This window comes from Labrus mixtus, chromosome 5 (assembly GCF_963584025.1).
Source record: "Labrus mixtus chromosome 5, fLabMix1.1, whole genome shotgun sequence".
In the NCBI taxonomy this organism is placed as follows: Eukaryota; Metazoa; Chordata; class Actinopteri; order Labriformes; family Labridae; genus Labrus; species Labrus mixtus.
The window spans coordinates 7689991-7701960 of record NC_083616.1 but is presented as its reverse complement, the minus strand read 5'-3'; the positions used below and the strand labels follow the sequence as shown (position 1 = coordinate 7701960).

General features: G+C 38.9%; 1 protein-coding gene across 2 annotated transcripts; it reads left to right on the top strand.

The window, feature by feature from the left end:
• The first annotated feature begins 2053 nt into the window (after nucleotides 1-2053).
• Nucleotides 2054-11336, top strand: ggt5a (gamma-glutamyltransferase 5a). Of its 2 annotated transcripts, XM_061037538.1 has the most exons (12): nucleotides 2054-2311; nucleotides 2980-3107; nucleotides 3214-3309; nucleotides 4802-4988; nucleotides 5084-5244; nucleotides 5479-5625; nucleotides 5833-5963; nucleotides 7305-7489; nucleotides 7737-7828; nucleotides 9457-9563; nucleotides 9745-9855; nucleotides 9946-11335. In XM_061037538.1, the coding sequence occupies exons 1-12, from the start codon at nucleotides 2145-2147 to the stop codon at nucleotides 10090-10092; spliced, it is 1659 nt and encodes a 552-aa protein (XP_060893521.1). In that variant the 5' UTR covers nucleotides 2054-2144; the 3' UTR covers nucleotides 10093-11335. The 2 variants fall into 2 exon arrangements, with proteins under 2 accessions (XP_060893521.1, XP_060893522.1); XM_061037539.1 differs by lacking the exon at nucleotides 5084-5244 and having other exon boundaries at nucleotides 4802-4942; nucleotides 9946-11336.
• The last annotated feature ends 634 nt before the right edge of the window (nucleotides 11337-11970 follow it).

The following is an 11970-nucleotide window of genomic DNA, read 5'->3' as shown; positions in this document are numbered from 1 at the left end:
ATTGATTGAGATACTATGGGGAATTTTAGAAGCACATAATTGGTAGTTGCAGCACTGCTATTTAAAGAGATTCTCTGTTGAAGTTAAAAACGATTAAAAAAACCCTTTTTATTTTGAAGGCACAATGATCTTACATCCGGTATTGATTGATAATTTCTGCCTGACTTGACTCGAATGAAAGCCATATACTCTTCCGTATGACTTATGACTCGTCCATCGACTTCTGTTCGATATGCAGCTGCAGACAGCATTTCCCAGGATGCACTGCGTCTTGCTCAAGTTGCTCTCACATCAGCCATGAGAGCAGGAGTTTGATGGTGATAGTTCAAGACGCGAAAGGACAGCAGGGTCAAAAACTTTGTCCCGGTAAAGAGTCCAACTGTAGGTCGAACTCCTCAGCCTTCAAATCTGCACCTTTGACTTCACCTGGCGAGAAAAAAAGAACTCAAAAAGAAGTTCAGCAACATCGTTCATCAAAACCAGACTGTTAACATCAACGCGCTGAAAGATGTGGTGTTCTGATAATAATAGATCTGACAAGTCCTGACTGGTTTGATCTGCTTTGAATTCATTCAATAGGCGACTCCAGAGTTAATCCAGGCTATAGATTTTAACACTTTAGCTGTACATAAAACTTACAAACTGTAGGCATGTTGTTGTTATCCTATGAGGTTTCATGGCTGGATGCATGTGGCTATTGTGAAAAAAACAAACTTAAGTGTATGGCACGTTTTCAGAAACAATGTTTAAAAACAACAACAACAACAACAACAACCAAAAATGAGAGGTATTCAATCACACTTAACCACACATCAACAGTCCATCAAAGTTAACAATAAAGCTTAACAATAAATAAACAATAAAGCTGGTTAAAAATATAGCAGGCTAAAAAAAAAAGTTCTCTTCTTAATTAAATAGCCTATAGCCTAAATCAGAGCAATGAATAATACAGGGATTTAAACAAAAGCCTATTTATAAAAGTGAATGTATTGAGAGTTGATTTAAAGATTAAACAGATTGTGTTGGTCTTATTTTCTGTACAGGCTGTTCCAGAGGTCAGACACAACAGAGACACAGTCACTGTGGAACAAATTCAAACAACCTTCTTGGATCTTGTTTAGCAATAAAGCTGGGGGAAAGACCTTTCTGTGCCATTAAATGTGAAATAATGTTTCATGTATCATATATTCTATTATACGTAACATATACTCACACAATGATAGGCCTACTTGTTTTCACAATATGTAGCCTACTGTAGTTATTTAGAAACTTAGTGGATAGCCACTGATCTTGATATCCTGGTGTGTAATGTTAGTACAACAGGAATAAACAATAATCAGTCTTATCAAGCAGTGTGTGTGTATGTGTGTGTGTGTGTGTGTGTGTGTGTGTGTGTGTGTGAGAGAGAAGACGTTTCTCTCACTGTGGACTTTGATTCTTTGTCAGCCCGATCCTATTCTGTTACTGACTCCTTCGCAAATGTTTCTCATTTAAATACAAAAAAAGGATTGTACTTTCAATCAGTTCTTAATTGTATAAGCAGTCTGTGCAGGATGTGTAGGGATGATATAGTCTCTGTGTTAGGCACATGAAGAAATGTAATAGCCTATCATTAGATGTCATAAAACTCAATTTGGCACACATAATCTTCTCACATCTGAAACTATTATGTTTTGTAAAAAAAAGACCAAATTCCTTCAGCCAGGTAATCCTAATAATTAATAAATATTGATGTGTATTTTTAATTTATTTTTTTAATCTGGCTGCACTGTTTGCTTCTTTGCACGTGTAGCTGTAAAGTTCCTCAGTTGCACAGTCTATGATTTGCACACAAAGCCTGCTGTCTGTTTCCTGTCTTTAATCCATTACCCCGCAGAGTGGGTGCCACAAAAACCGGTCTGTTTCTGTGAGGTCAAACCACCTCCGGCATGATTTAACGAAATCACTTACATCACCTTTCCTCTCCCTGTCATGAGTTCGAGCGCTCCGGGTCGAGGGAGGGGCCACTCTGTCTGTTGCCCACGCCCCTCTGATCGGGCAACCTGGCGTTTAGTCACTGAAGTTAGGATATTACAGGGAAGGTGACGTGTTTACTTCAAACTGATCTTTAATGGTCACCACGGAGATTTAGGATATTATCAGTTATGGCGAGGTCAAAGGCGAGGGTGTACGGGTGCTGCACACTGATGCTGCTCTGTGTGGTTACTGCCATTGTGCTAATTGCTGTTCTTGGGAGGCACACGTGTCCAGATAACACTTTTTCAAAAGCTGCAGTGGCTGCAGACTCCAAGAAATGTTCAGAGATTGGAAGGTGAGTTGTTGTTGTTGTTGTTGTTGTTTTTAAATTATTATTAGCAGCCCATTTTCCCAACTAGCCTATTAGACTATTTTGTGATTGAGAGGATCTGGTAATGTGGGTAAGCTCCTCGCTCTTTCTTTAATGCGACACAACATTCTGACAAGTTCCCATGAACCAACTTATTAAGATCTGCCAACTAGTCCATGGTAACTACTGACCAACTTTTAAAGAGTGATTAGTTGATAAAAGTGTAGTTGGTGGGAAAATGAAAAACGGATTATTAATATCTTAATGTTTAAGATCATAAATTAGGGCTAGTTATTAGAACGTGTTAAGTCACTGGAGAACAGAATGGAAGATCCCATATTAATGTATCATTTGGTTATTATGTCTTCATGAATATCTGTTTTTCTTATACATTCTGAACCAGCAAGTAACCGACGTAAGACTAATAAAAGCAACGTCATAAAATCATCATTAATAAGAAAAATACTGAATACCTGCCTATATTTTAGATTTATAACATATACATACATTTCCAGGATTATTATTTTTGTGTGTATTAATGAGTTACTTAACATGAGTACTTAACATCATCTTATGGAAAACCGAGACATTTACCTGCAAACAGCATAAAAAAACAACCTAACATGGATAATAATCAGCGTGTAATCTCACAGGGACATCCTTCAAAAAGGAGGCTCAGCGGTAGATGGCGCCATAGCTGCGCTGCTGTGCACCTCCGTCATGAACCCCCAGAGCATGGGCATCGGAGGGGGGTCCATATTCACAGTGATGGACAGCTCTGGTATAAGAACAGCATTCACTCGTAAACACTCTAATGCAGCAGGAGTAACGATGGTGTTGCTGGGGAGACACTTTGAACTGATGAAATCTCTCTCCTCTTTTCACAGGTAACGTGAAAATTATCAACTCCAGAGAGACTGTACCTCAGACGTTTAAAACTGACCTGCTCAATTCATGTCCCAAGACCTTTCAAATGACGTCAGGTACTTCTCTGGTGTATTAAATATTCAAATAGGCCTGCATTTATTTGAGGTTTCTGTTTTACATCAAGTCAGCTTCTCTTTTTTGTTTACACCGTAATGTAAGACAAATGATGTCAGGTGTAGGGTTAAAGAGACTCCCAGTCCTTTCTTAGACATGATTATGTAGTCGTTTACGATCTGTCTTGCTTCTCTGTGTATTCACACCGGGGCCCCAAAAGGCCTGATGTATGGAAGCTGTCCCAGATTTCAGCCAAGACCACACACGCTCTGGGAACTGAAGTCGTACACACGCTATTAATCTTGTTGGGACATGAACTTGTAAGCCTTTGATGCAGACAAGGGAGTTTAATCTTTAACTTAAAGTGAGGACATTATCAGAGAGAGAAAACATAGTTTTTTGTAAAATATCAGTCAGATAAGAGAAGAAATACAAATCTTAAAAAACAATATTGTTCCCAAAGTTATTGGCACTGAAGAAAGTTCACCGATATGTTTCAGTTCAATTTAAATGTAGTTTGTTTATTATCTTTATGATCATCCTGTCAGGCAGAGCAGCAGAGATATTACCACATAGATTTTGGAGACATAGTTGATTATTCTTTTGAATAAGTCTAGAACAACTTCTGAGAGGGAGAGAGCGCTCATGTGGATGAGCAATAGTGAGGGAGTGTGTCATTGTGCACAAAGGTGGAGGGACGAGAAACAAGAAGTTGATCATCTAATGTAACTCAGTTTACCAGTGAAGTGTGTGAACAACAGTGACTCTCTGTTAACAGGCTAATGCTGCTCCGACGTGCATTTAGTGCACGTTTAGTTCCTGTCACAACAGGAATGTTGTTATGACTTCTCTCAGCGTCCCTGCTTTATGGTAAAGACTGGTATTTGATCACTGCACTATAGTGCTATGAAGCTGTTTTGGAAATCTAAAGGGTTTGAGGCCACTAATTAACTCTGTAAAAGTACATTATATGAATATTATTTGTTCTTGAATGCAAATAATTACAGTATCTGTAAATTATCTTAAAGTAACTACAACTATTAGCTATAATCTTGAAGCCTTTGGCTCGATATTAAAAGACAAAAACGCGAGACAATTGGACAGAGTCTGGGTTTCTGAATTGTAATCCATGATCACGACTCTGCACTTTATCTGTAAACCAGTTTGCACTTTGTAATTGTTGTTTTCTCTCAACTTACTGTTTGTAAACTGTCTCTTTATCATGTAATGTTTACTATGATGTGTGCTGCTGCCCTCTTGGCCAGGTCACCCTTGTGAAAGAGATCTTGATCTCAATGGGTTAATTACCTGGTTAAATAAAGGTTAAATAAAAAAATTATATGATAAAATGATATGATAATTACAGTTTAGATAAAAAGTGGCATATTTTGGAAATAATCAATCACACGCCTAAAAATTGTACTTTGCTGCTGTTTTTTGTAATAAATGTACTTATTTTGAGCTACCTGCATATTAATCCATCCATTCCTCCAGGTGCTGACTGGATCGGGGTTCCGGGAGAACTTCGTGGTTATCAAACGGCGCACAAGATTTATGGGAAGTTGCCGTGGGCAACACTTTTTGAGCCGACCATCCAGCTGGCCAAAAAAGGGTTTCCTATCCCACTAATCCAAGGTCAATACCTTTCATATTTAGATACGAATGAGTCCCAGTCACTACGGTAAGAAAGACACACACCATTAAAAAAAAAAGACTGAACATTTTTACCTTTCTAGATGTAAGTGTCATTTTTTTAAATTTGTTTTTGAACTTTAGGAAGTTGTATTCAGATAAGAACGGGACGTTGCTGCAGACTGGTGATAATATAAAGTTTGAGAAACTGGCCGACACTTTGGAGGTCATTGCAAATCACGGGGTGGACGCTTTTTACAATGGAAGCATAGCAGAGGAATTAATCCAAGACATACAGGAGGCAGGTATTGTCAGATGGGATTTATTCATAAAGCTCTCTTTTCAACCATTTTCTATCTCTGCTTGGTTCTATGATCTAATTACAAAAGAACAAATCAATTGGATCTGTGAAGCGCTGCAGTGATCACTCACAGACTGTGAGCTGCCGGGACGCATTAAAAGTCTCCATTATGTGGAGCTGAGATGCGTCTCGTTCAGTTTTGCTCAGCAGAATCATTTGTTTCAATGTTTTTGCTCAGGAGGAACACTCACGATGCAGGACTTGGCAGCGTACAGAGTTTCAGTGACGGATGCGTGGGCTGTTCCTTTGGGAGAGTACCAGATGTACATCCCCCCACCCCCTGCAGGAGGCATCATCCTTAGTCTCGTCCTCAACATCATGAAAGGTTTCTGCGGATCTGCTCCTCCACACGTTCGCATCGCATAAAGAAGCTTGTTAAGATGAATTCATGTGCTGAACAGAGCCGTGCCAAACTTACTGTCAGAGGCTGTTGCACTATGTTGTTGACTCTAAGGGGAGTGTGCACTGTACATGTTTGGATGTGAGATACACTTTAAACTATTAAAACTAAGCAATTCTGTTATACTTTTAGGTTATGGCTTGACTTCAGCATCTCTGACAGGTGGAGAAAAGACACTGGCCTATCATCACTATATTGAAGCCCTTAAGTTTGCCAATGGAATAAAGAAGCACATCAAGGATCCACAGTTCAGCTCAGCAGAAGTAAGTTACACTAAATGACTCTGTGACAGATACATTGTTCACACATTGATACAAATCTCAGCATTATGCAAGAACCAGGGGAGGAAAAAGGTTTTTACATTCTTAATGTAAGAGAAATTAGCTGTGCTGTAATTTAAAAAGTTAAAATCCTGCTTTCAATGTTAACTTAAGCTACAGATGTTTTAAGTGTTATGTGAGTGTGATGCAGAATGGCTACTTTGAACTGCTTATTTTACTGTCTGGAGGTTTCATCTGAAACAAATCCATTTAATTGCAATTAGTTTGGATGGTATGTTTTGTAAGAAAAAATCTGAAAAGAAACTATTTTCCAACTCCCTCAAGGAAATCAAAGGAGAAGGGTAAAAAGTATAGATTTGACCATTGACATAGAGTGGAATATGAGGATAAAGTTGCTCGAAATGGAAAAACTTAAAGGAAGTACTGGTACCTTAAAGTTGTACTCGTGCACAATACTTAAGTAAACATTCTTATTTGATTACAACCATGCTATGAAAACTGAAAAGTACGGTGTTGCACTCTGCTTTAACCTCTATTTTCGTTGATGTTGTGGCCATTTAAAGTTGTGTTCATAAGGCTTGGTTAAATGTCACTATTAGGGAAGGTATGGGTGTTACGGTCTCCAAAGTCAATGACGTGGTTTTACCACAGTCAAATTGAACCAAGGTGTGTAATTGCACAGTTTTTCCTGTAGACTGTAACGTTGACATAGTCTCATTGAGGGCCCTCATTCTTTTCTTGAGACTTTTGAAGCCCATCAGTGGCGGTCGCCATGTTGTAAATGCTCTTCGCCTTCGGAATCAAAAATGATGAGTTGTAAAAAAATGTTTCTACCTATGGTGTGTGCTGATAAATAAATGAACTGTTAAGACATTAATTCGTTTTTTCTGAACCAGGCTGTAAATATGTTTATTTGTGCTGTTAAAACAAGCAACTTTGAATGGGTGTGTATGTGACTTCCAGGGATTTTGCACCCAGCCTCAAGTGGTCATTTGAGGAACTGCAGTTTTTTGCTTTTTCCCCCCTGTGAAATGATCATAGAAGGTATATAACAGTCTATAAATAAATACAAATATATATACATCATGTTAATTTGTTTTCATACAGGCCTTGTTTTTCAGAATAAGCAAAGTGCAATGTTTAAAACACATTAGATAAAAAATAATTGAAAAGGTTAAAAATGGGTTTCAAATGTCTTTTAAATGTAGTACTGTGTCAGTTTATTATTTATTTCTCAGCAGAAAAACTAGAAGCCTAAATTATGGTTAAAACTTTGGAAACCTGTGTTTTTCTATTTGTGTGTGTGTTCTTTTAATTCCGCAGATGGCCAAGAAATTCACAGAGGACAGCTTTGCCAACAACATCCGGAGCTTGATCAGTGACGACAGGACCCTTGGTCCCCAGTATTACAACATCACCCCTCATCGGGACAGCATGGGCACCACGCATGTGTCTGTGCTGGCTGAGGATGGCTCTGCTGTGTCTGTCACAAGCACCATCAACCACATGTCAGTCCCTGCAGGCTTCCACCGTCAAATATTATTATTGGTTTGAGAGAAGAGGATTAGAAGGATTTAAGAGATTATTGAGGAAGTGTTTCTTTTAAAGGAATTTATCAAGAAATCTCTCTTTTCATAGGACTGCAGTAATCACAGTCCAAAAGCTTTCCATAGAGCAGTGTGTACGATAGCTGCTATAAGTTTTTAAGACTGCACCAGAACCAATCCTGTTCTTCTGATGCATTTTCCCACTCAGATTTGGCTCAAAGATCTTCTCTCCGAGAACTGGAGTCATCCTCAACAACGAGCTGTTTGACTTCTGTGGAAGAGTCGATAACATCTTTCCTGGTAATCAAATCAGCAAAACCTGTTTTATATTTATAGATACAGGTGCACATTTGTCTTTTACATATCAGTTGATGCATACTGCAGGATAGAGTTTCTGGCAGCTAAGACTTACAAGGCATAGTTATTATTTTTGGTGCTGCAGTTTGTGCATATAAAGGAACAGTATTTATATGAAGTAACCACTTATTTAAGCTTCACAGCTTCTCTTTTAGGCACACAAAGGACTCTGTTTTGTATATTGACTTGTTAGCTTAAGGTGCTACTGTGCTGAATAGAATAGGCTAAGCTAGCTCTGTGTGACTGTAGTTCATAGACTGATTAAAATTTATTCTAAGTGACTTCACCCTTTGGTTTCTGAAGTGCGCTTTTGAGCTGATGCAGGCATTAAGCCGACTGACGAGCAGCTACAATGAGCCCTCCCATCAGTCAGCTCATCTTTGCTTCTCATTATGGTTAACGCTTAGCATTAATAATTAAACAGATTAGTTAATAAAAAAAAAATCACCTTTTCCACAGTGTTTGCTGATCACAAAATTAAGGCTCAATTTGGTGAACAAATGAGCTACCAAATGTATTCTTTGAACCAGCCTGTAAACATGTTTATTTCTGATAAAAAAGTGGGCATTTTAAAATGTGATTTGTGTGACTTCAGGGGCTTTTGAAGTCAGCCTCAAGTGGACACTTGAGGAATGGCGGGTTTTTGCACTTCCACCTTAGGTGTTTTCAGGAACTTCTTCATAGTTCTAGGAACTGTTGGAACCCTCCTCCTTTTTTAGTCAAGAACTAAAAGAGAGAAGTCAAGAACATTGAACTATATTAGTTCCTAGAACCCCGTTTAGAGGAACCTTTTTAGCTCCTGCTTCAGAGTAGGTACCATGGCGGTGCGAATGCAGACAGAAAAAAAGTTCCCATGGTGTGTAGTTCTCAGAGAACTCCCCAGTGGATAGTTCCACTTCAAAAAGTCCCCAGAACTGATTGGTCCGAAACACCCATTGGCTTCACTTCTGAACACTGGAGTTTGTTTCCTACTGTAGTCTCTTAGATTGGTCAACAGTCACTCACTTCTCATTATATTGTGATAAAAGAAGTGTACACCAATAATCACTAACAGAGCACAACATTGCATAAGAATTAACCTGAAAGGCACAAAATCAGTTTTGTTAATTTTAAATAAACTATATAGTCCTCCTGATCTCATGTAGGCAGAATGAATGATATTAGACACAACCTTAGCTATGTTCCATGAACCAAAAGGAAGATTATTCTTTATTTAATGGAAGAGTTTCCTTTATTGGGCAATAATAATACAAAAACACCCAATTTGCATTAATGAGCTCATAATTGCAAGAACTGTAGAGGCCCACTTGTATAAATAGTCCAGATTTTAAATTGTTAATGGGCACTCTACTTGAAATTTGTATGAATCATTTCAAAAAGATGAGATGATTTTAATGTGAGGATAAAAAAGTACATGTCAGAGTTGAATTACTGTGCTTCGCCCTCTGATGGGCGCCTTTGATTCCATGATTAAAAGTCCCCCCACTGTGTGCATTTATAATCATTTTCTTATCATTCCGCTCACATTGACAAATCCTTTCTGTCAGTCAAGGCTTTTGTTGTGCTCGCAGGGGAGCAGCCTCCCTCCTCCATGGCCCCCGCTGTGTTGAAGTCTCGGTCGAAGATGCTGGTGATTGGATCGTCTGGTGGCAGTATGATCACGACTGGGATTGCCTCGGTACGTATCAAGGGCAATCACACTAAGTGCCATTAAGAAAAATTGCCGCCGCCTAATGCCCCTCACTGTTGTCATAGCAAGCGCAGTCTTCTCGAGCTTCTTCAGTGTGTCCATAATCCGTCCTGTAATCATCACTTTCCCATCAAGCAGATTGCAATGTTTTGTACTGTCTCTCCTCCAGGCGCTCATGAACCACGTTTGGTTTGGAAAGAGCCTTAAGGAGGCAATTGCTGCTCCCGTTGTTTTTGTCGACTCTCAAAATGCAGCAAAGTTTGAACCCAAATTTGACAAGGTAATACACTAAACACATTTAATTACTTTAATATTTGTTGCATCTGAGCCCCCTTAACAATACTCTTTCCCTCTCCTTTGTATATTACAGGATGTGATCAAGGCTCTGAAAGAAATGGGACACAAACAAGAAATTGCAAAGCATTTCTACAACGTGGTCAACGCTGTGGGGAAGGAGGATGGCTGTATCTGTGCCGTGTCGGACGCCAGGAAACTGGGTGAAGCTGCCGGTTACTAGGACAGCGGGTCAGTGACTCTGGTTAAACAGGAGGCCGTGAAGGATACAGAGACGTCCCTGCAGCCGCAAAAACCACAAAGGCTGCCCCAGATGGAGTTTTACGTGATCACAAATCATGAACAAAGTGCTGAGTTACAGGCCTCTTCAGGTGAACACTCACAGTAACATGTGGCAGCCAAACCTGTGGACTGTAACACATACATTATGAAATCCTGCTGAAGAAACATCTGAGACTGCATCTGACCTCCTGAGACTCTGTCAGCTTGTTTTGACACATTTCTAACTCTTGTAATTATTGGACTGTAAACATAAACATTTCATGCAATCCATATTTTCCCCGTTATATACAGCGACTTCATATAACATTGTGTATATGTCTATGTGCTATTTTTAATCTCTGATTAAGAAAAACTTCTTCATAGCTTTTATCATCAGGTATTTAAAGTCTTAGTACTGGAGTTGCCCTTTTACAATAACTGTCACTTTATGCATATGAGCTGTTACTGCAATGTTAATGAATTTAAGTGCACAAGATAGATATTATTTCTAATATTCAAATAAAATGTAAAAATTAATAATACTTGATATACTATAATTAATTAAATGTGAGAAAAACCTACAAAAACAGCATTTTTTATTGTTGCAAATCTTGCAAAAAATGTGTCAGCTATCCAAACTTTGAAGAGCAGTGATTTTTAAAATGACTTCATAATAGATCCATAAAAGAAACATGTATGCTGTATTACACATTACTATCCTTAAAGCTCCTGTGTGGAACTTTTAGTTTGTGGTGACCCCTGAGGACGGGGTTCATGTCCCGCTTACGTCTCTGCCGATCCTGTTCTTTACATGGGTAGGTAGTGTTTTCTGACATAAATTCCCAACTTGCTTTCTTTCAACAGTCATATTCATCATCAATCATCATAATAATATTTGCAGATGAAAAATTAAATAACAGGATGATTCTGCAGTGTGCTGGTGCGCTACTTATGTGACATCTACCTGCTGGCAGTGGTTATAGCCAATACAAATCTGGTCACAGATGGTAATGTTTCCTTTTCTAGATTTTGAAGAGGTTTGGATATTAAGTTCAGTCTGCTTTATAACCTGCTAAAAACTCCTCACAGGAGCTGACTTCATATGTCACATCGAGTTGATGCTGAAAAAACAGAATTATGTATGTATAAATAACTAGAATATGTGAGAAATAATAATAAAAAAAACAAGTAAATCCTGCTTGCAGTTCATGAAAGACAACCTGTAACTGCATGTGCTCTTTTTGATCCTCAGTCTGACTCTTGATCCCTCTAACCCCGGGGTCAGTCCTTTTGTAATCATGTCTGTAAATCCATCTTTGCCATAATTTATTCTGAAACAATCTGGATGAATTCTCTGCCGTTTTTCATACTTTATTTTTCATTTCTGTGCCCGGGCATGAAGCAGCTGGAGCGAGATAATCAGATCAGGGTGAGGCACACAGGAGAGCAGTTTCCTGAGACAAAGTTAGGACATTCATGTCTCTGCATAAAGGCCTGTATTGGAAATGTAGTCAAAAGTCAAATTAATTTGTTTTTCTTATGTTATTTAACTAAAAAACTAAGAAAACAAAAACAAATATATGGAATGAATCTATCATGAAAGGGAAAGGTCAGGTAATAAGCTCCTGGTGTTTTCTTGGGGGCGGACCCTGTTGCCCTGTCTCATGGTATTTGGACCTCAGGGGTGTGACAGTCACACTGCGCCCTGACCTTATAGGAGCCACCTGCTGCAAATGCCACATTACCATGTCTGGCAGCACGAGCACACAGTTGCCAGGAGAGGATCATGGGTAGAGCTACATGTGATGACCACCCTGCCTTTACAAAGCAAACGATTGCA

Coding starts and splice junctions, on each gene's coding strand:
- ggt5a (XM_061037538.1), top strand. CDS start 2,145: ATGGCGAGGTCAAAGGCGAGGGTGTACGGGTGCTGCACACTGATGCTG. Junction 3,108..3,213: donor CACAGTGATGGACAGCTCTG/GTATAAGAACAG, acceptor CTCTTTTCACAG/GTAACGTGAAAATTATCAAC. Junction 7,490..7,736: donor ACAAGCACCATCAACCACAT/GTCAGTCCCTGC, acceptor TTTCCCACTCAG/ATTTGGCTCAAAGATCTTCT.